A 25,205-nucleotide genomic window follows, 5' to 3' on the forward strand; every position below is an offset into this window, starting at 1 on the left:
TCTCTTCTTCTCTCCCGCTCTTCTTCCGAGATATTCAGTATCCTCTTCTCTTGTCTACTCCACTGGTGACTCTCAATCCTTTTCCTGTACCCATCCCTATCATTGATCTCTGGCATATTAGTCGGTATGTACTTGCTTCTCCAATTTTCCTTTTCTTCCACCTTGATCCCCAATTCCGACCAATCTTTCCGGAGTTCAACTACCCACTTGGTTCCTGTCTTTCCTCGTGTCCTCGCTGTTGTTTCCCATACTCTTTTCGTCATTCTATCCATATTCATCCTGATTACATGTCCCGCAAACCTTGCTCTTTTCAGTCTGATTTCTTCTGAGATTGTTCTCATGTTCCGGTATAGTTCTTCCCTGGGTCTCCTCATCCATCTCTCACCTCCTCTCTTAGGGCCTAGTATTTTCCTCAATATTTTTCTCTCCTCTTTCTCTAGTTGTTCCGCACCATTTCTTCCTAGTGCTATTGTCTCAGCAGCATATAATACATCATTTCTCACCGTTGCCTTGTAATGTCTAATCTTTGCGTCTGTAGATATATTCTTTTTATTGTATATCTCTGGTCATACAGAAGGCTGATCGCATCTTCTTTACCCTCTCTGTTATTCCCTCATTGCTCCTATTCCTTCCTGTTATAAATTCTCCCAGGTACTTGAATTTGTCCACCTTTTGCACGGTGCCTTCCGGTGTTGTCCAATCCTCAGTGGTATTCAATGTCTTTGTCTCGTTGTAGGCGATCCTCAGTCCTACCCTTCCGGCTATATTGCTTAAGTTGTTGAGTTGTGTCTTTGCATCTTCTTCTGTCTCACTTACTATAGCTATGTCGTCCGCAAAGGCTAGACAATCTACTTGGGCCCTATTGTCCTTTTTGTCCCCAACATGCGTCTTTGGTATTCCCATTGTCTCATTCATCGTTCTCCACTGCCTGATGACTTCATCCAGAGCTATGTTGAACAACATTGGTGATAATCCATCTCCTTGTTTGACACCAGTGTTGATATAAAATTCTTCAGAGAGTACTCCTCTGAATCTCACCCTTGCCTTTGTGTCTGATAGTATTTCCATTATGAGTTCATGTGTAGTGCCATCTAATCCTCTGTTCTTCAGGATTCTTCCAAGGGTTTGTCTGTCGATGGAGTCATATGCCTTAGTGAAATCTACAAAGGTTACCACCGTTTTTTTGTTCTTTAAGGCCCGATGTTCTATCAGTTGTTTCAGTATAAATATCTGTTCTATGCATCCTCTTCCCTTCCTAAATCCTGCTTGGTAGTCTCCAATTGTACTTTCTAACTGTTCTTCCAGTCTATTGAGCAGGACTTTCGACAACACCTTATAGCCAATCTCTAGTAGCGAAATTCCTCTATAGTTGTTTGCATCCCTCTTGTCTCCCTTCTTATGTATTGGTATTATGATTGCATTCTTCCATCCTTCCGGTAACTTCTTTGTTCTCCAAATCTGGCCGATGATGTTGGTCATGTTGTCTACTGCCTTGTCACCTCCCCACTTAATCATCTCAGCTGATATTCCATCTTCTCCGGTTGCTTTGTTATTCTTTAGATCGCTTATGGCCTGTGCGACCTCATCTCTAGTTGGAGGATATGACTCTCTCTCTTCTGTGTTTGTCCCCAGCTCCAGCTCTTCTTCAGGTGGTTCACAGTTTAACAGGTCATGAAAGTATTCTGCAAGTATCCTACAGTTCTCCTTCGCACTAACTGCCAGATCCCCATTCTTATCTCTTATAAAGAGTTCTCTGCCTTTATATCCACTCAGACTCTTTTTGAATTACCCAAAAAAGTCTCTACTATTGTTTTTCCTGAAGTTGTTTTCAATTTCATCCAATTCCTGCTTCATCCTCTGTCTTTTGGTCCATCTTATGGTTCTGGCTGTTTCCTTCCTTACTCGTAGGAAAACTTCCCATTTTTCCAGGTTCTTCTTAATGCTCCAGTCTCTCCAGGCTTTCCTGCGATTCTCAACCGCTTTCTCACAGTCCGTATTCCACCACCAGTGTTTCTTTTTCTTTTCTTCCTTTCCCCATATTTCAGCCTGTTTCCTCATATTCAGCTTCATGTCATCCCATCCATTGCCAGTTTCTATTCCTTCCTCGTATTTGGATCGATTGTGCCGTAATTTGTCTCTGTCTATATTTATTTTTCCAGTTGGTCTACTTGTCTGTGACAGTCTATCCCTGTGCGGAATCCAAAGGCACTTGATTTTTGTAAGATAGTGATCTGATTCTATTCTTGTGTTCTTTCTGACCTTTGTGTTCATAATCTCTTTAGTGTTTGTCAGATTGATTGCCACATGGTCAATCTGGAATTCCCCAATGTGGGTGCATGGGCTTGCCCATGTCTTTTTCTTATTCGGTTTGGCCCTGAAGTGAGTTGTCATAAGTCTCATTTTGTGTTCTCGACATAGTTCAATTAACCTTTCTCCGTTTTTGTTCGTCCTCTTGTGTGCTGGGTACTCGCCTACTATCCCCTTATGTTGCTTCTCCCTCCCTACCTGTGCATTATAATCACCTACAAGTATCTTTACTTGTCTGTGTGGTATGCTTTTCAGTGTATCATCCAGTTCTTCCCAGAAACTGTCAACAGCTTTCTTGTCTTTTCTGTTCTTGTCATTGGTAGGCGCATGTCCATTTACTATGGTATATTTTTTGTTCCCTGCTCGAATTGATAACGTGGATATCCTTTCAGACCTACTCTTCATTTCAATTATGCCATCCTCATACCTCTTGTCTATTATGAATCCTGTACCAAAGCATGTAGGTGTGTGTCTTCCTTTTCCCACTCTGATTCCTTGTTTTCCTTTCAACACTATGAAGCCTTCTGACTCCACTGTGTCTTCATCACTATATCTTGTTTCTTGCATGGCTAGTATCCCAATGTTTCTTTCTCTCATCTCATCTATTACCTGTTTAAGTTTACCAGTCTTTGTCATTGTCTGTACATTTATGGTCCCCATCCTGAAAATCTTTTTCGTTTTGATCCTTTTCGAGGTTCTTGGGAGCTCCGACTCTTCCCATTCGCACATTCTGGCAGGTCCCCCAGAATCCGAATGCCTGCTTGCGTCAACTTTGTTTGACGGGGGATTGTCCCCCTGGGGTAATCTCAATTCTACAGTGCGATCCATTCCATGAGCTAAAAGGAATGGTTGTTGGGACAGCTCGGGACTGTCCAGTTATACGACTGAGGTTGTTAGCCCCAGAAGATGAAATAAGAGCTTGATGTTCAGCTCAGGCTGGCATTTCCTCCAAACCTCACGCTTCGGTTTTCCCGCCGGTACTCGGGTGGCTGACTGCAGTGGTAAATATTCAAAAGGAGAGGGGACAAACTGCAGCCTTGCCTCACTCCTTTCTGGATTGCTGCTTCTTTTTCAAAGCCCTCGATTCTTATCACTGCAGACTGATTTTTATACGGATTGTAGATACTTCTTCGTTCTCGGTATCTGATCCCTATCATCTTCAGAATCATAAGTAGCTTGTTCCAATCATCATTATCGAATGCCTTTTCTAGATCTACGAATGCCATGTACGTGGGCTTGTCCTTCTTGATTCGATCCTCTAAGATCAGACGTAAAGTCAGGATTGCTTCACATGTTCCTACATTTCTTCTGAAGCCAAATGGATCTTCTCCCAACTCAGCTTCCGCTTGTTTTTTCATTCTTCTGTAAAAAATATGTGTTAAAATTTTGCAGGCATGAGATACTAAACTAATGGTGCGGTAGTTTTCACACCTGTCAGCACCGGCTTTCTTGGGAATAGGTATAACAACATTCTGTCGAAAATCGGATGGGACTTCTCCTGTCTCATACATCTTGCACACTAAATGAAATAACCTTACCATGCTGGTTTCTCCTAAGGCAGTCAGTAATTCAGAGAGAATGTCTTCAATTCCAGGTGCCGTGTTCCTATTTGGGTCACTCACAGCTCTGTCAAACTCTGACCTCAAAATTGGGTCTCCCATTTCATCAGCATCAACAGCCTCTTCATGTTCCAGTACCAAATTATATACATCTTTACCTCGATACAACTGTTGGATATGCTCCTGCCATCTTTCTGCGTTGTCTTCTTTCCCTAGAAGTGGCTTTCCACCTGAGCTCTTAATATTCATACACCTAGATTTCCTTTCTCCAAAGGTTTCCGTGATTACCATACAGCCTTCGACATCCTTGCACTTCTCCTTCAGCCATTCTTCCTTAGCTACCTTGCACTTTCTATCCACTTGATTCTTTAATCGCCTGTATTCTTTTCTGCCCTCTTCATTTCTAGCATTCTTGTATTTTCGTCGTTCATCAATCAGGTCTAGTATCTCCTGAGTTATCCACTGATTCTTAGTTGATCTTTTCTTCCTTCCTAACATTTCTTCAGCTGCCCTACTGACTTCCTTTTTCATGACTCTCCACTCTTCCTCTATAGTGTTTCCTTCAGCCTTTTCATTTAGTCCTTGTGCAACATGTTCCTTGAAACAATCCCTCACACTCTTTTCTTTCAACTTGTCTAGATCCCATCTTTTTGCATTCTTTCCTTTCTTCAATTTCTTCAACTTCAGATGGCATTTCATGACCAACAAGTTGTGGTCAGAGTCCACGTCTGCTCCTGGGAAAGTTTTGCAATCCAACACCTGGTTTCTGAATCTCTGCCTAATCATAATGAAATCTATTTGATACCTTCCAGTGTCTCCAGGTCTCGTCCACGCATACAGCCGTCGTTTGTGGTGTTTGAACCAAGTATTGGCAAGGGCTAAATTATGATCAGTGCAGAATTCAACCAGCCAACTTCCTCTTTCGTTCCTTTGTCCCAATCCAAATTCTCCTACTGTACTACCTTCTCTTCCTTGGCATACCACTGCATTCCAGTCTCCCATCACAATTAGATTCTCGTCACCTTTTACATATTGTATGAAATCTTCTATCTCCTCATATATCCTTTCAATTTCTTCATCATCCCCTGAACTAGTAGGCATATAGACCTGCACTATTGTGGTGGGCATTGGTTTGGTGTCTATCTTGACGACAATAATTCTTTTACTATGCTGGTCGTAGTGGCTTACCCGCTGCCCTATTTTCTTATTCATTATTAAACCAACTCCTGCATTTCCCCTGTTTGATTTTGTGTTGATAATTCGGTAGTCGCCTGGCCAAAAATCTTGTTCTTCCTGCCAACGTACTTCACTTATACCAACTACATCTAACTTTAGCCTATCCATCTCCCTTTTCAGATTCTCTAACCTACCACAATGATTCAAACTTCTAACATTCCATGCTCCGACTCGCAGAATGTCAGTATCCATCTTTCTGATGATCGCCCCCTCTTGTGTAGTCCCCACGCGGAGATCCGAGGTAGGTAGTTACGGCTGTAGTTTCCCGTTGCTTTCAGCCGTGTAGTAGTATCAACACAGCTAAGCCATGTTGAGTATTATTACAAGGCCGTATCAGTCAATCATCTAGACTGCCGCCCTTGCAACTACCGAAAGGCTGCTACCCCCCTTTCGATGAACCATTCGTTAGTCTGGTCTCTCAACAGATACCCATCCGATATGGTTGCACCTGCGGCTCGGCTATCTGCATCATTGGGACACGCAAGCCTCCCCACCGTGGCAAGGTCACATCGTTCACAGAGGAGGATATGTTAATTTTGTTAAACATTTAAAAAACTGTATTAATTATAGTTCCCTTCATTTTTTATATTAAGATAACGAAGGCTATCAATTTATGCCTTGGTGCAAACATCAGCGTGGGTGATTTTGAGTTACTGGTGTATTTTGAATTTACTGTGTATGCTTTACCTTTTTATTAGAACCGTTCCTTTATTGCTAGTCCAGTTGCTGTCTGATGGTCAGTCTTTGGGGTTGTCGGAGCCAACCAGAACCCTCCCACCATTTAAAAATTGTGTTATGATTTGGTGAACACTCTCTTGAAGGAAGGTCAGTATGGTACATGTCTCCAACTGCCAATTTCTGTCAACTTCTTTATCTCGTTTACACAATTTCTAATAAAAACAGACCACTTATTTTAAGCCATGCTAAGTACTGTGGTGGAGGCTGTTCACATATATTCAGGCATACATCTCATGACATGGCCTCCATTACAGCATTTGTCTGATGAGCACCGGTACAGGCAACTAAATTCTCCAGTGAGGGATGGTTGCTATCTTCAAAGGAACCAATCTGAGACCTGGCTTGCGCTAATTGACGAGACCTGCCCTGCAGTAATTGAACAGAAATCCCTTAAGCAGTCTCTGTTCTCAGGAAGACAGCTGCAGCATTCTTGCTTGCATTAGTAAACATTGGGTTACTGCAGTTCTTGTCAGTTGGTATCTATTTGGGGATATTCAGTCCCCTGAGCATGGATAAGTTATGTAGACATTTCAGAAAGTTTGTCTTTAAGTTCTAGCTCAACTCGCAGTCCCAATCTATCTTATCTTCCCAAGTAGTCTGCAATATAATTTAAGGAAGCAATGTCATGGGTGATGTAAATCCTATACGATCTGTAATGGATTAAACTAATCTGTCATTAACAACGCTAGTATCCATTTGTTTCAACCAATCCTAGTTAATTGTATGAAATACATTTTTCCACCCACTATAATTCAATTGTATTTTAATAGGTAAATACATATTTTAAAGTATTGAAATGGCGGAATTTCTCTCAGAAATATTTACTGTAATCCTAGTTTATTTGTGATATATGTTCTTCACAGTTCCATACAATTCCAAGTACGCTAGGTATTTTTCTTCCTTTTGGCACACTGCCTGTGTGTTCTTAGCTACATAACTCATCAAGTGTTAATGAAGGACTCAAAACTATCCTCTCATTCAACACTCATAGCACTGTTGTCCATATAAAAGCTACACGATAACTGTCGGAAGATCGGCACCTTTTCAGGGTCATCAGTACTGTGTCTTTTCAAATGATAGTCCATAACCTTTCCCAACAGGAATGGGCTGCAATTCATTTTGAATATTACTTTGGTATGATGATAAACATGTTTTGAATTTGTTATTCCCCCACAGAAAACTGAGAAAGTCCTTGTCTTTCAATTGGATGCTGGTCTCCAGAAATGCTTTATGGATATCAATCATCACACCAATGGAAACTGTGTATAACTGATGGAAGTAACTCTTATCAGATTAGACCTGCCTGGCAAGCCTGGCTCCCTTGGTGATGTGTCAAATACCAGCCGAATAGGTGGAGTAGAGTTTCCCTTTAAAACTGGTCTATGAGTAAGGCAATGAGATATGTTGTCATTATGCTGCACTGCTGCAATGATTCCCTCATTCTTCTATTCAGTGAGATATTGCTATGTGATTTCAACAGATCTGCTGCTTCTAGCTTCTTGGTAACTCTGTGAAAGTGCTTCTCAGCCAGCCGGTTGTTAGAAGGCAGCAGGTTTCTATTGTCTGTTCTGGCAAATGGACTTAATATCGATTTTCATCTTTGATTCATACCATATTAAGAAACTGCTCCAGAGTCTCTTCTTGAAATAGGACCCCCTGTGGGTGGGGAATGCAGACGAAGAATACACCCACAGTATCCCCTGTCGTAAGAGGCAACTAAAAGGGGCGACCAAGGGATGATTTTATTAGAACCATGAACCTACTTGTGATTAGTACCACCACACCATGGGTCGCTTTTACGTGCGTGTAGTACGACTATGTTAGGTACCAAATAGGTTTGTGATTAGTAGCAACAGAGTGTGTTGCCGGCTTCTACAGTACCTGTGATTAGTACCACTTTAGGAGCGACACCACGGTTCTGGCTTGCCTGTGATTAGTACCCACTATATGAGGAACACTACGGGATAGTGTGGGTCCCTGTGGTTAGTACACGTATGTGATGAACATCGTAGGTTTGTGTTGCCTGTAAATGATAACAGTTTGAGGGATGTTCCACCATTCAACACATTGTAAAATATATTAAATTTATTGGGCGAAGACCAGTTTCGACTCCCTTCGAGTCGTCATCATCAGTTCTTGTTGAATATCAAATCAAGGGGAATCTGATAACAATCATCATTAGGGTTGCCTACATACAGTTCAATTGGTTGACATAAGAACTTTCATAAATTACCAAATGTTTCATGTGATTGTGTGGTATAATTAGTCATTAAGTTTTGTTTCAAAAGGTTCACATGTTTTCAGATGTTTGTGGCAAGACCAACTGATAAGTCCATGCCGAGTTATACAAACATACGACGGTATTTTTTTTTTTAACCCAAATCCAAAAACATTAAAGTACCATGTGTTTCATATCAATGTATAAATTTTCAGTCAATGTATATATTCTCAACCACAGTAGTGCATTTGTTTCCAATAGATTGAAACAAAACCAACAAGTCTATTTCATGTTCTACGAACACACAACAGTTTTTTATTTATTTTTTAAAAAACTAAAGCCAGGAACTTTGTAAGTGCCAAGTAGTTTATGTCTTCGTACATTTCATTTCTATGTATATAAATTTCATCCAGTTTAATTAGATAAAAACAAGACTATCAAGTCGAAGAACATTCTTAAAGCGCCATGTGTTTCATGTCGATTTGTGTATGTTTTCAACCAGTGCATGTGTTGCCAGTGTTCCATATTCTATGAACACACGACAGTTTAAGCCAGAACTAAGAACTTCTTAAGTTCCAAGTATTGCTTACCATGTGTGCGTTACAATTCAAGGTGTATGTTTTGCAACCCATTGATGTGTTTGAAGGCAATCGCCATTATGTATATAATTTTTTATTATGATGTCTTATGTCAACCAATCGAGCTGTATGTAGGCAACCCTAATGATGATTGTTATCAGATTCCCCTTGATTTGATATTCAACAAGAACTGATGATGATGACTCCAGTGGAGTCGAAACCAGTCTTTGCCCAATAAATTTAATATATTTTACAATGTGTTAAATGGTGGAACATCCCTCAAACTCTATCATATTAGTTATACGTCAAAACGGAAATGAAAATCATAACCTGCGATTGCCTGTAAATGGCGCCGCAATGTGCGAAACACCCTAGGTCTGTATTCCATGTGCGAATTTTATTACCTGTGAGTAGTACCATAATGTGTGGAATACCGCAAGTCTGTGCTACTTTTCATTAGTACTGCAACATGACAAAAACCATGGTTCTACTTTCCTAGCGATAAGTACCATTATGAGGGGCCGATGACTTGGATTTTGGACCCCTTTAGACTAAAAGCATCATTGATTCAGTATTATGCTATATACACAGTCCCTTGGTCAGTAATACTATTGTTTCACATCAGTTTCTGTGAATGTGCAGCATTGCAGATCGGATCCACTGTTTCTTTTAAATTCATATGCATCCATTCATTCTTCCTCCTCACATTTTGAATTCTGGTCAGTGGAGGATTTTGGACTTTGAATTTGTCATTCCATTTCGTCTCATTTCGTACCATTAGGGGCTGATGACCTAGATGTTATTCCCCTTTAAATAACAAGCATCATCATCATCTTGAAATAGGTTCTTCATCGTCCTCTCCAGTGGGTCCATGATTCCTAGAACGTCAAGTTTCCAAAAAATTTCTACACTGTCTTTGTAATGACAGTTGATAGATTGTAGTAATATGTTAGACTTCATTAGGTTTTTTCTCAAACAGAAACAGTCCATCCTAAAAGTGTGTATAAAGTGATGAGTCCACTGGACAGGCAGTGTCTTCATCCGGTCAGTGGATGATCTGCCAGGTCTGTCCCAACAAGAACCTCTAGCTGAATGCTCCCATTGTTGTATTCAGTTCCCAGTTCATTCCTCTCTTGAAGCCATGGTCTGTCTTCGTAGGTGATATTGTCAGTAATTCTCTCCTGACCTAGAGCTTGAAATGTACACTTGTAGGAAGTATTGATGCCCTCCATTTCAACATTGTTTCATACCCTGTGCCAGTTATGTAATCCATAATTACTCAGAGAGCATATAGCTATTCTAGCCACTAAGCCACGAGGTAGCTTTTATTTCTTCCTATCCTTTCCTAATTGTGTGGTTATATTTTCAGATAAAATAGAGTCAACCTTGCCTGGACAAACCGTAGAAGTATTTACATATTTTATTTTCAGGTTATCAGCTGGATCAGAAATGGAGAGGCTATGCTTTCTGCAAGTTTTGCAATCCCCAGCTGTTTACAGGAAGCCGAGCAGTTGAAGAAGGAACACGAGCAGTTTCAAGTCGCTATCGAGGTAATTTTCACAAACTACACCTTTTGTCGAGGTAGACTACCTATCACTTGTGAGCATTATGTGGCATCTACAAAATATTTGTGCATCAGAAAGTAATGATATCATGTCAACAGAATGTTACACGGTAGTGTAATACGCAAAATTAGCATTTATAAATCCTTTTTATTCAGTTTATTCTTTTGTCATCACCTAATTCAATGTATTATAACACATACAAGATATTTATTGGCCCTGCATCCACACTCGCACATATATGCACGTATGCGCGGCCTAATATCCAAAAAGCTTTGTCCTATCGCTTTGACTGTGAGAATGTTGGAATTTGAAATGTTGCAGAAAACCCATACCTCAGCAGTACAAGTAAAACACAGAGCTGATGCTCTCATCAACGCCAACCACTATGATCCTCAGAGAATCCGGGAAATAGCTGAAGAGGTTACGAAGAGGTGGCAGCAATTGGTCACGTCTGCAGAGGAAAGACACAAACTGGTCACTGCCAGTTTGAACTTTTATAAAACAGCCGAACAGGTGAGTTTGTGAAGGAAATCAAACAATAGGCTTGAGCTAATTGTCTTACCGTGTATGTAATAATTTAAGATCTCTTTTCATACACTTAACATCACTCGTGGATTTTGGTTTCAGGTGTGTTCTGTACTGGATAGCCTCGAACGGGAGTACAAACGAGACGAGGACTGGTGTGGTAGTTCAACTGAAAAAATGAACACCGGCCCTTCCAGTACCGACAAGGCAACAGCTGTATCACAGTTGATCAACAAACATCAGGAGCAAAAGGAAGCATTTCTTAAGGCATGCACACTGGCGAGACGTACAGCCGAAACATTCCTCAAGTACACAGGACGCAGTCTACAGTATTACAACTATCAAGGAGAGGCTAGTACTCGTAATTCAGAAAATAGAGTTAAAAGTAAGTGCTATAACAGGTTAGTCTTATGTTTGATGTGTGTGTATTGCTTTTTTGTGAAGGTATATGCTAACAAGATTCAATGAGAGTGTAGGGAAATGTGAATACTCTGAGTAAAGATTTGTCAACCATAAAAGCAGAGTGCTTTAAAATCTTTAATCTAAGGAATTATATTTGCTTATATTAAATCGGCTTGCATTAACAGCATTTAAAGAGAAGACACTTCTGAATGAGGGTCAATCACAGAGAGGATCAGATAATGTATTCGGTACACTTGAAGTATGACAGAGGTTCAGTATTTCTAAAACAAAAGAACAATTCAATATTAACATGTACGCATGAGTATCTATCGTAAATCCAACCCCTGTATCCATTGCTGTGTTGCTGTGGTGAAAGTAGACCAGGCATTTTGGTAAGCCCTTAGTCCGACTCATTGGCTGAATGGTCAACCTTGAGGCCTTCGGTTCAGAGGGTCTTGGGTTCGATTCCCGGCCGGGTCGGGGATTTTAATCGCCTCTGATTAATTCTTCTGGCCCAGGGACTGGGTGTTTGTGTTTGTCCCAACATTTTCCTCTTCAGATTCAGACAACATACTACACTACCAACTACCACAGAAACATGCAGTAGTGATTATATCCCTCCATATAGGGTTGGCGTCAAGAAGGGCATCCGGCCGTAAAACAGAGACAAATCCACATGTGTTACACAGTTTGCACCCGCAACTCCACAGGTGTGGGAAAAGCGGTAGAAAAAGATGATTCTGGTAAGCCCTTTCAATAGAGTAGAAGCCCGCAATAGTGAGTACAGCATATAATGAGAACCCGTCATACATACATACATACATACATACATACATACATACATACATACATACATACATACATTATCATTATAGACTGTTATGCCTTTCAGCTTTCAGTCTACAAGCCTCTATGAATTTACTAAACGCCGCCACAATTCTCGATTTGCAACTAGTGTTGTGGCCTCGTTTAGTTCTATACCTCTTATCTTTAAATCGTTAGAAACTCAGTCTAACCATCGTCACCATGGTCTACCCCTACTTCTCTTACCTTCAATAGCAGAGTCCATTGTTCTCCTAGGTAACCTATCCTCCTCCATTCGTCTCACATGACCCCACCACCGAGGCCGGTTTATGCGTATAGCTTCATCTATAGAGTTCATTCCTAAATTAGCCTTCATTTCCTCATTCCGAGTATCCTCCTGCCATTGTTCCCACATGTTTGTACCAGCAATCATTCTTGCTACTTTCATGTCTGTTACTTCTAACTTCTATCCTGAGTCCACCCAGCTTTCGCTCCCGTAAAGCAAAGTTGGTCTGAAAACAGACCGATGTAAAGATAGTTTTGTCTGGGAGCTCACTTCCTTCTTACAGAATACTGTTGATAGCAACTGGGAGCTCACTGCATTAGCTTTACTACACCTTGATTCAATCTCACTTACTATATTACCATCCTGGGAGAACACACAACCTAAATACTTGAAATTATCGACCTGTTCTAGCTTTATATCACCAATCTGACATTCAGTTCTGTTGAATTTCTTACCTACTGATATCAATTTAGTCTTCGAGAGGCTAATTTTCATACCATACTCATTGCATCTATTTTCATGTTCCAAGATATTAGACTGCAGGCTTTCGGCACAATCTGCCATTAAGATCAAGTCGTCAGCATAGGCCAAACTGCTTACTACATTTCCACCTAACTGAATCCCTCCCTGACATTTTATACCTTTCAGCAGATGATCCATGTAAACTACGAACAGCAAAGGTGAAAGATTACAGCCTTGTATAACTGCTGTAAGTACCCTGAACCAAAAACTCATTCTACCATCAATTCTCACTGAAGCCCAATTGTCAACATAAATGCCCTTGATTGATTTTAATAATCTACATTTAATTCCATAGTCCCCCAGTATAGCTAACATCTTTTCCCTCGGTACCCTGTCATATGCTTTCTCTAGATCTACAAAACATAAACACAACTGCCTATTCCTCTCGTAGCATTTTTCAGTTATCTGGCGCATACTGAAAATCTGATCCTGACAGCCTCTCTGTGGTCTGAAACCACACGGGTTTTTTTCCAACATCCAAGTGAATTTATCAGTAGCCTACTCTGATGAGTCCAGTGTCAGGCTGTGACAAAACGTTGGTTTATAGAGCAAACGCCTGAATAGCCTTACATTTAATTTATGCACACCAGCGATTATATTGAATGCAATCGATCATCTTCGGTATAATTTTCTCGTTATGTGCGCTATTGAGCTCTCTCATCGGCATTTGAAAGTGATTGAAATAATAACAGTAAGTTATTTATTAGACCATCTAATCAATACAAAGTCTAGTCTTGGATGATTTACATAAATTTGTTAACTAATAGTGGTACATGTTTCGCCTTCCCTGAAGGCATCATCAGCCATAGTCTTAACCTTAAATTAAAAATAAGCGTCTAAATAATCAAAATCAAAATCTCTTTATTTGCAAATGAGGTGTCTACCTCGGTGGCAAATGGTACACTAAAATACATTATTGTCAAGCACTAAATATTAAATTAACAAGAGAAGAAAATTTTTCCTATAATACAATATTATACAATTTACGCTAACAATGTTTTCTATTAAACACACAGCTCATCCTTAATAAATTTATATTGTTTACAAAATTCTACTTATAATATCTCCTGTACTACTTACAAATATAGTCAACTGGTATACAGTATGTGGAATTACTTCAAATGATACTATACAACTGGTATAACATTAATATTTACATTGCATTTATTTATTTACCTCTTTTTTTTTTTTTTTTTTACCCGTTCTGGATCCTAAGTAGCATAACGACCTGCTGCGTCTTAACCAGAGCCCCTTTTGCCACCACTTTTCAGAGTTCCTGAAGGGCCTTCACAGCTACCGTAGTGGTCCCAGGGCCCTCGAAGTCCCCACTGTACTTCACCCCTACAGGCAGTCCCCTACTTTGGCTGTCCAAACTCCTTAGACCAGGGGATGGAATTAATTTATTCACACACACTTTTTTAAATTTACAATAACCTGCACTGGTCGAATGCCCTCTAACACTTCATTTATTTTCTCTGTTGCTGTTTATTCTCTTCTTGAATATCTGTACAGAATTTGGAAAAGGATCAAACACTACCCCTGGTAAACTGTTCCACTCCTTCACACCCTTCCCAATGAATGAAAATTTACCCCAATCGCTTCTGCTAAAATTCCTTCTAATTTTATATTTGTGGTCAGTCCTGCTGATATAATTATTTTCCAACTGAAGCCTCTCACGGATATCTCCCCATGCTTCTTCTCCTGTATAGGCTCTATATAATCTATATAACATGTAATAATGAAAATAATTTTTAAATCTTGTGGAGATTTGAAGTAAAATAACATTAAAAATAACAATGATGGTTTAAAAAATACAATGTGATGAGATATAATAGTGGAATTATTAACAAAATTAACATTAGAAGGTTGCTAAAGTAAGTGCAATGGATAAAACAACAGATTGTTATACAACAAGTAGTAAAATTGCATAAAAATAAAGTTGATAGTCTGGCGGTTAAAATTAGACGATGGCGAAAAATCGTATATAATCAAAGTAAAGAAGAGAGAATAAAAGTCAAAGGTTGGTCGAGAGATCAGAAGTTAATCATAATCTTGAAGATAAAAGATGAAAGTCAGAGGCATATGGTGAAGTTGTAGAACACGTTGAGGATATGAAGTTGTAGAATAGAAGTTGAAGAACAGTTTCAAATAGGATTACTATGGACCATCTCAAAATTTGAAGTAATGCTCAAATGTTGCAAGTTGTGAGTTTGTAGATATTCTAGTTGAAAAGGCATATAATAGTGGAATCTGTAAAAGGAAGCAAGAAAACTTGAACCTGAAAATTAAAATAGGCAAGATTTCTAGAGATATCAAGTTTCTTAAAGATTGGTTGAAATTAGAGTTGGTACCTAAATTTCTCAAATCTTTACAAAGAAAAGGTCATCCCTACTCAAAATCTAATGCCACTCAGAAGAAAGTAAACAGTATATGGTTGAAAAATGAAATTAAACTATTATACAAGAAGAAATCTCTACTAAATTTACAATTATATAGGACTCATTTGACCATCTGTCAAAAATTACCCCCACTTGAATGGAGTTCATTTTTAAGGTACACTGACCTTAAACTATTTTACATATTAGACAAGAAACAGAAAACCCTAAACCATGAATTACTTTGTCTTCAAGAAAACAAATGTAAAACACCTGACCAAAATACAAACAACAAAGTGTCCCCTTCCCATCTGACTAACATTCCCACTACAATCAACCTATCTAATACAGCCTTCTCTAACCAAGAATTAAATCTATTAGATAAAGGCATCAAACATAATTGGCCTAATCACAAGAAAGCCGAAGACATCATCACTACCATCGCTGAAACCGAAACAAATATCGATAAACAATCCCGATTGATAAACAGAATGACGTACGTTATGAAGTAAAAAAGAAACTCCCAACTTTGATTAATGAGATAACATCTAATAATAACCACAACGTCTTGAAACAAATTCTAAACCTGAAATCCAAAATCCATAACAACAACGTAGTAATTACAAAAGCAGATAAGGGCAACACCATTGTAATAATGAACAAACAAGATTACATCAATAAAACTGAAACTTTTTTTTAACACAATACCTATACCTTAATTAACAAAGATCCAACAAACAAAATACAGCGTAACTTAAAAACCTTCTTAAAAATTCTAACTTCATTTTAAATGATCAAGATTATTAGAAATTAACTGTAATGAACCCAAAATTACCTACAGTCAGATCACTGCCCAAAATTCATAAAAAGGATGTCCCCATTCAGCCTATAATTAATGGTATAAATAGTCCTACCTATAAAACTTCTCAATTCCTAAACAAATTCCTGAAAAAACATTTCAAATTTCACAACTCCAACCCCATAAAGAACTCGATCGAACTTTGTAATTCCCTAAATAAGTCCAGTCTACAACCAAACCACATTTTATGTTCTTTTGACATCACCAACATGTATACTAATATTCCTATCAACAATACTATTAACATCATAAAAAACAATCTGTTGAAACATAGCACATTGAGTAAAATCGGAATTGATGAATAGTTAAAATTACTTAATTTCGTTTTAGACAGAACTATTTTACCTTCAATGAGAAAATTTACAAACAAGGTCTAGCGATGGGAGACCCGTTATCTGGAATACTAGCCGATATATACTTAGATAATCTCGAACATAGTAAGATCATTAATAACATCAACGGACTCTGTCTTTGGCATCGCTATGTTGACGATACCATAGCTATCATTGATAAACAAATCAACAACAGCAATAACAAACTATCATTTCTCAACAACTTAGATAATAATATTAAATTCACTAAAGAAGATGGGTTCAATAACTCTTTGAACTTCTTAGACATCAAAATCACACGAGCATTGAACAAATTCGACTTCCAAATATACAGAAAACCCACCTTTTCTCCAACAACCATAAAAAATGATTCTTTACATCCCAACTCACATAAAAAAGCCACTTATCACAGTTTAATATATAGAGCATTAAAGATCCCTATGTCCTCTATTAAATTAAAGAAATAATTACTATTCATTAAGGAAATAGCTAAATTCAATGGATTTAACAAGAGTATGATTGATAAAATCATTAATAAAACCAAACTGAAACTAGCTACAAATTTAACTCCATTGAAACCCGTCAAACCAAAATACGCTAAATTCACATTCACTAACCATAGTATTTATCTGATAACCAATTCATTAATGAAGCACGAAATAAAAATAGCCTACACAACAAAAAACACTAATCGTAATTTATTCTTTAATCACAACTCTATTAACATCACAGACAATAGTTACTCTAGATCAGGAATATACAGATTGAAATGCTCTACATGTAATCTTTCTTACGTTGGCCAAACTTGCCGCAGCTTCTCCACCAGATACGCCGAGCATTACAATCCCCAAAGACACAACAAATTCTCCGCAATGGCCAACCACATGAGGGACACAGGGCATAAATTCATCACAATAGAACAAGACCTCCATATCCTAAAAAGAGTCGATTAAAGTAAACTCGTGACAGAATATGAAAACTTATTTATTTTCCTTGACCAACATTTTAATGAAGATAACAACCTAAATGACACTATTGATTAAAAAAAAAGCCCCTTGTATGAACAGATCCTTATTTTATTACGAGAATCAACTCCCCTCACCAACATATTCTTATAAATCTTCAACCTCAGATTAATTAGCGTTCCCACCTCCTCTACAGCTTCCCCCCACCGCTAGTACCTCTAATTCAAATACAACCAATAAACCCATAGCCACACCCACCGTAACATCGCTCCCTCCAATGGCCTTACACCGATACAACACGCGCAGTAATACACTCTCGTCCTTCCCTCCCACCAATAGCAGCCCCCCTCCAAATACTGCAAACAAGCCAATAGTTACGTCAACGCAAACAGATCCCCCTCCAACACAAACCTTCAGCTATAACACACGTAGCAAGAAGTCTACTGTTGCAAATACTTCTAACTCATAACATTACAAGCTATCTTTGTCACCGTCAAATGGTAAGTGCACACGATTCTACTTCAATATTTTCAAATATCTTTTCACACAACTAACTCTACGTTTCTTGCTTCCTTTTACGGATTCCACTATTATATGCCTTTTCAACTAGAATATCTACAAACTCACGACTTGCAACATTTGAGCATTACTTCAAATTTTGAGATGGTCCATAGTGATCCTATTTGAAACTGTTCTTCAACTTCTATTCTACAACTTCATATCCTCAACGTGTTCTAAAACTTCACCATATGCCTCTGACTTTCGTCTTTTATCTTCAAGATTATGATTAACTTCTGATCTCTCGACCAACCTTTGACTTTTATTCTCTCTTCTTTACTTCAGTAAAAATGTTCAGAGAAAGTTGTGCCAAGAGGAAAATGGTGAATGTTCCAGATATCTTGCCTATTTGCTTCTTTTTTTTTTTTTTTTTCTTTCAGACATCCTTGAAAAGTTATTGAATCAAGAAAATAAAGTTCTGGAGCACTGGACGCAGCGAAAGAAACGATTAGACCAATGTCAACAGTTTGTATTGTTTGAACGTTCAGCCAAACAGGCCATAGAGTGGATCCATGACACTGGCGAATTTTATCTTTCAACTCATACAAATGTTGGCCAAAGCAAGGAGGAGACAGAAACTCTTCTGTCTGAACATAACGAATTCAAGGGAACTGCCAAAGTAAGATATTTATCTATATATATAAAATAAGAGTTTTGTCTGTACATTGCTCAGAATTTGAAAATAATTGTATTTCTGTATCGGTCATGTCCACAGTAACAAGAAAATGCACTTTTTACTTTTCCGTAATTTCTGTCTGTCTGTCTGTCTGTCTGTCTGTCTGTCTGTCTGTCTGTCTGTCTGTCTGTATGTATGTACACGCATCACGAGAAAACGGCTGAAGAGAATTTAATGAAAATCGGTATACGAAGTCGGGTAATATGTCGCTACAATCTAGACCATAAATAATTTCATTCACGCTGACTGAAATGGTAGCTTAGGAGAAGGCCTAAAATTCAATTCTCAAGTATTTCAGTTATCTGTGGCCATATCTTAATGAAAATCGGTATACAAAGTTGGGGAATAAGTCGCTCTAATCTAGGCCATGAATAAGTATACTCGTGCTGAGTGAAATGGTCGTTTAGGGGAAGGCCTAAAATGTAATTCTCAAATATTTATGTTATTGGTGCTCTTAATGATAAATACTAGGCCTACATAACTAAAGTTATACCGTTTTATATATCCGATAATTTATATCTTATGCATTGTTAGCGTACCGGCTATGATCATAGAGATATTCATGAATTTGGATTTTTGTTACTAAGTCCATATCAGCGCCAAGTCAAGAGAACATGGGTAAACAGAATTTAATGAAAATGAGTATGTGAAGTCGGAGAATAAGGAACTACAGTCTACACTATAAATAATTTTATGAGGCATCCTAATATCGCAGAGTTGAAACAAAACTAAAGATTAAGGCCTACAATACAGCTCATAAAACTAATCAACAATAATATTACATTGACCATTGTTTGTTGTGGTGGACTTGTGTCTTCTGTCGCCACTCACTTACGATATATGGGATTACTGCTGTGTACCGAGTATTTTTTTTAAAATTTACCTTACGTCGCACCGACACAGATAGGTCTTATGGCGACGATGAGATAGGAAAAAGCTTGGCCTTAATTGCAGTCCCAGAATTTGCCTGATGTGAAAATGGAAAACCACAGAATATCATTTTCAGGTCTGCCGACAGTGGGGTTTGAATCCACCGGATGCAAGCTCACAGCTGCGCGCCCCTAACCACACGGCCAACTCGCCCGGTTGTGGCGAGTGTAACAGCCTGCTTGAATATTGGCGGGAAGTAGCTGGGGATTTAGATAACTTTCTTCTTTAGCATGCCATTCCTCTGGTTCATAAATTTTCTCATACTACTGGTACGTAACACACTGGTATATCATAGCATTCGAGCTATTCAATCCCTACTCTGAGGCACTGATTGGAATGATCAGTGTGCATATTTAAGTGAATTATGGCAAAGGAGTGTTCACGGCTGTCTGCGGTCTGGTCATTCCAGCTCTGGAACTTTGGACTTTTAGATCGGCACCGTAGTACTGCAACAGACTATCTTCATTTTTTCCGCATTGAATAGGTGGAAATCAAAGTGTCATTGTTCTCCTTTTAACCATAATACTGTTCGTTAAAAGTGAGAATATGTGCGGGTTTTTATTTGATCGAGTATTTTATATGATAACATTGCTTTTAATCGCTACTTACAGTACCTATTGATGTTTTTGTAATGGCCTTTGTTTACTTCAGTTAGGAAAACCAGAAAGTCAGTCTTTCTGAGAATCGGGCCGATGACCTTCGATGTTAGGCCCCTTTAAACAACAAGCATCTTTCTGAGAATCCCGTAGCGAAGCACGGGTACATCAGCTAGTATTACTATAATAATGCATGGGCCTTACTACATATCTCAAAGGTAAATAAATACATGACTTGTGTTAGTAATCTTACTATCTTTAAAAAAACAGCAACTTGGCAAAATTAAATAGACTTAAGGTTAGACGTCCAATGAAATATTAGGTAAAGTTTATTAAAATTATATTGTTTTGGAGAATGGCAATGAAGTTGGTGGACAAATTAAGTTTCCTGACAGATAAAATATCTGTTGTAGGACTAGGCTTGTTTGAGGTACCAGTATTAGAATTGAAGAGAGGACCATTTGTATACTGCATAATAAGAAAGGAATAGTTATTTGATGGCTGTTTCTATCATCCTATATTGTATAAATTTGTTCCCTCTTTTTCTGTACTTCCGGTTATTACAGTTTCGCTTACAAAGTTCTTGTTGTCTAATTCTTGACATAATTAACCCTTTTTCTCCTGCAGGTTCAGACAACTTTCTTCTAGCATAATCATTTGTTTTGCACACAGTTATTAAAAGAGTGTGTCTATATGATCCAAAAGTACTAAAAGCTCTGACAGAAAATGATCTGTATATTTATTCTGAAGCATTTTGGACACTTCACAATTCCCAGTGAGTCACTTTCACTCTTTATCAAACATTTTATTGTGGCTGAGCTATATCAGTCATAATCTCACGGTCGCTTTAGATGAGGTTTACCAAACACACTTAAATTATTATTATTATTATTATTATTATTATTATTATTATTATTATTATTGCCATTGATGCTTTCACGACCTGTACTCATAGACACGATATAGGCTTTGGAAGGTGAAATTCTTTAGTTTTTCAGAGAACATGCTCTGCGTCGTCAGAAGAAAATCTCGGCTGTTCACGAGAAAGGCTTCTCGAGGAATGAAGTTTGAATTTAGACGTTTAAATTAACGTTTAAATTCATGTTTAAATGTTTAGCCCGTCAGGCGTGACCTTCAAGGACCAGGCCTGCTGATCGCTATCAACTGTGTTGTCAAACCTGTCATGTTGTGCAGCGTGATCTGTGAACAGTCCATGGAATGATCCATGAGTTCTCGACAGGCCAAGCCTCATTCGATGGCCTTTCAAACTAGTTTGAAATCCTTGCCGATTGAATCTGCCGTACTTAGAACTGTGCAATGCATATCAAAGTAGACACTGTTCAGACAAAAAGAAAATTTGCTGTTGCATCTGCTGGAATGTGCATTTCGCTGTATTTTAAGGCATGATAAAACAAAAATCTATCGAAGTGAATGAAATTATGGATAAGAGAGTGAGACATCCTTAGTCACGTGCGCCTGATACAACATCTAAGAGAAAATTAACCGGACGATTACAAGAATGATTTGCGAATGGACCACAGCGATTATGATATGCTATTAGGTACACTGCCTTCCAAAAGCTTCCGGTCAAGAATATGATTACTGATTGTTTAATGACAGAATATATTAATGTAACCAAGTTTCAAAGGTTTTCGGGCAACGGCGACGAGTTTATATTCGACGTTCAGCATCGGAAAAAATGCATCCTACTGTATAACACCTACATTGAAACAAGGCGGGGCGGGGTCTGTGATGGTTTGGGGTTGTTTCATTTTCAGTGGAGTTGGTAGACTGCACCGAATTCAAGGAGCACTGGACAAAAACTGCAACCATTCCATCCTATCTCGTTATGCTCTTCTGTCTGGAAAGCAAGGTGGGTTTGTCCTTCAACAAGACAATGACCCCGAGCACACGTCTCACTATTGCATGAATTATCAGCAAAACAAACAAAATTCTGGGGAATTGTTCTTAATGGAATGACACCCCCACCAATCACCGGAATTGGATCGGCAAGTCCGAAAAGAGTGTCCTTCTTCATCGGAAAAGGTGTAGGACTATTGCAGAATGCCTGGCAAAGTATACCTGCATCAGTGTTAGAAAAACTCATTCTGGGAATGCTGAGAATAGTGTACTTGCAGCAAAGCAGGGTTTCTTTGATGAGAAGAGAGTTTGATGTGTTCTGGGGATCTGTGAGAGTAAATGTGTACATATTGTCTATTTCTTGCTCAGATGAAATGTAACACAGTTTTATTGTAAAATATTAGTTTTACAATATATATTTGTCAATTCCATGCATAGATATGTTGTTTTCTTTTAATCTCAATCAATTCTTTAACAGTTCAATGCTTGTCCGGAAACTTTTGGCTGGCAGTGTAAGCATGTATGGATTTTTCTCATTATTACGTTAAATGTTTGATTGGTAATACATAATGATTTGTTTTGCATAGCTATTACTGGTCAACAGTCTACTTGATAGCATGTTTATTGTAGGTATTGTAGCTTGTAAGCTGAAGGAGGAGGATACTGTAATGCGACAAAGCATACCACTTGAGGAACACTTGATTGCAACACTGAGATTTTTAGCTACTGGGCGGTCTTTCGAAGATTTGAAATTTACAATAGGAACTGCAGCTCAGACATTTCAATAAATTTCTCCATGCTTTACTTACAAGAGGTTTGATCTGTGAGGTGAAGTCTTTCCGTTGAGGTGCTGACACCAGGTCTCGCATGTAATAGATAATGCCTCAAACTGGTCTGGCTCACTAATGAGCAGTCCTAGCCTGTCTGAACGCGTCACAAGAGGCCTCGCCGATCAGAATTTCTTGCCGTGTATGGCTAGCTATAGAATTGTAATTATCAGAGGTACTTGAAGAGGTTCCCAAACTACAAGGGCTATTTTTAAGTAAGGATTTACCGGGCAAGTTGGCCGTGCGGTTAGGGGCGCGCAGCTGTGAGCTCGCACCCGGGATATAGTGGGTTCGAATTCCACCGTCGGCAGCTCTGAAAATGGTTTTACGTGGTTCCCCGTTTTCACACCAGGCAAATGCTGAGGCTGTACCTTAATTAAGGTCACGCCGCTTCCTTCCCATTCCTAGGCCTTAAGTTTCTTCAAACATTTCTTCATATCGTGAGATAATATTTGTAAACCCTCTTCATAGAAGTCTGCAATCTGCGATGAGAACCATGTCTGAACTGTTGTTTTCACATCTTCATCTGTGTGGAAATGCTTGCCGGCGAGGAACTTTTTTAGATTAAGGATGTGATGGTAGGCAATAGGCACAAGTTTAAGTCTATACTGGGGGGGTTGATTTAATTGCTGCCAGCCAAATGATTCAATGTGGGCTCATGTTCAATGGGCAGAGTATGGTCTTGCATTGTCAGGAAGCAAAAACACTCTGCAGACAAAAAGCCACAGCATTTAATTTTGATTGCATGGTGAAGTTTCATCAAGGTTGCACAATGCATTGATTGTTGTCTCTGGTGGCATGAAGTCCACTAGCACATCTGTCCCAAAACATGGTTGTCATATTCTCGCGAGTTGAGAAAGTATGCTTACAATGGATACTTAGAGATGTGTGTTGCCATTCCATTGATCGCCGATTGTATTCATTGGTCACGTGGAACACCCATGTCTCGTCCCCCGTGATTATGTGATCCAGTAATGCATCACCTTCCTCATAGTTCCACCATGGTATCTTGCTCACATATGGACTTTTCTATCACGCATAGTGTAGGGGCTATACACTCCAGTGATCTGGTGATGAATTTCTCCCGGTGGCACATTCCTTGCTGTCGAGAACCAAATAACTGACCATATCGCTCGTGTGACAGGTCACTCGATCATCTTAATGGGTTCCATTGCATGCTACAAAGCAACAACAGAGTACGAATGTGGCAACAAGTGTGTGTTTGTGTGCAGGGGATGCCAGTAGTCAGTGCACATGTGCAAAAGAAGGAAAGCACTGTATTTTATAAGGTATCGACAGTTGGACCTTAATTGAAAAAAATAGTCTTCATACACTTGGAAATCTCACAGTCTGTGTTCAGCAGGCGAGACTTGTCATCCGAATTAAAGGCTATGGAAGATGCTGCAGGTCTGCCTCATCATCTGAGGCACATAGCTTAAGGAAGATTTGTATTAACTTCCAAACCAACTTTTGTTTTCCAGCTAGATTTTATTCCTGTCCCATAGTGTGATGGTTGGATTTGGTAGTGCATGAGTTCAGAGTATGAAACTGAGGTGCAGAAGATGGCTGGTGTTTACCAATTCAGGCAGGAAAGCCAGCAGAGAAACTATACAACTTAATAAAACAGTTGAAGAGCAGTGACTTACATGGTAAGATTGTGGTGATGAAAGGCACACAGAGAGAGGTGGATGAAAAATATTGCAAAAGTTCAGACTTCTCAGTTGAACATTTGTCTAATGAGTCTAATGGCTCTCCTGACTATCCCAAATGGATATTTCTGTAAGTACGGCAAACAAGAACAGTTGTCTGATGAGACTATCCGTCCATAGACCTCGGCAGTCATATCTCCAACCTCAGAGTCCCTGAGAGGAGGGACGGACGGACGGACGGACTGACGGATGGATCCTTTACCAGATTCCATCTGGGTTGGGTAGTATACCAGAGGCCTCCATCTTGGTCAATCTTTCCATTACTCCCCTTCTAGCACTGTTGGCATAAACTCCTGTAGTTTTAGTACAGTCCATTACAGAGCTCCTCCATCTCATTCTGGGCATCTCCTAGGCCTCTTTGCAGTCACTTTATCCATTAATGTTCTCTTTGGAATTCTCTCTCCTATCAATCTCCTCATGTGGCAAAACCATATCAGCTTTGCTATGTCAATATCTTATTGAAGGTTACAAACTCCCACTCTTCTTTGTATTTCATCGTTTTATATTCTATCTCATCTTGTCTTTTCCTGTATGCTCCTCAAGAACCTCATTTTGGCTGCTCTGATATAAAATGGGATGACTATAAAACCTCATCATCTGAGGCACATAGGTTCTATACAGTGTCTCACACACTCTAAGGAACTTGCAGATGGATATGTTGTAATTTCTCCATCCAAATTTCCATCCTGTGATGATATGCTGCCCGAATATTTAAAATCTTTCACAACTTCAAGAGGTTCATTTCCTATTCTTATCACTCCCCTGTCTTTTCTGTTAC

The 25,205-nt window shown here is 38.9% G+C and overlaps 1 protein-coding gene across 1 annotated transcript in view; it reads left to right on the forward strand.

Annotated features, from left to right (window-relative positions):
- trio (trio Rho guanine nucleotide exchange factor) overlaps nucleotides 1-25,205 on the forward strand; it is a 1,596,874-nt gene that overhangs the window by 742,071 nt on the left and 829,598 nt on the right. Inside the window, exons 19-22 of the mRNA XM_067140202.2 lie at nucleotides 10,067-10,186; nucleotides 10,523-10,714; nucleotides 10,829-11,111; nucleotides 18,210-18,448. Coding sequence (XP_066996303.2) covers nucleotides 10,067-10,186; nucleotides 10,523-10,714; nucleotides 10,829-11,111; nucleotides 18,210-18,448 — 834 coding nt within the window. The remainder of the gene's footprint in view (nucleotides 1-10,066; nucleotides 10,187-10,522; nucleotides 10,715-10,828; nucleotides 11,112-18,209; nucleotides 18,449-25,205) is intronic.

This window comes from Anabrus simplex, chromosome 2, assembly GCF_040414725.1.
Source record: "Anabrus simplex isolate iqAnaSimp1 chromosome 2, ASM4041472v1, whole genome shotgun sequence".
NCBI classification, from domain to species: domain Eukaryota; kingdom Metazoa; phylum Arthropoda; class Insecta; order Orthoptera; family Tettigoniidae; genus Anabrus; species Anabrus simplex.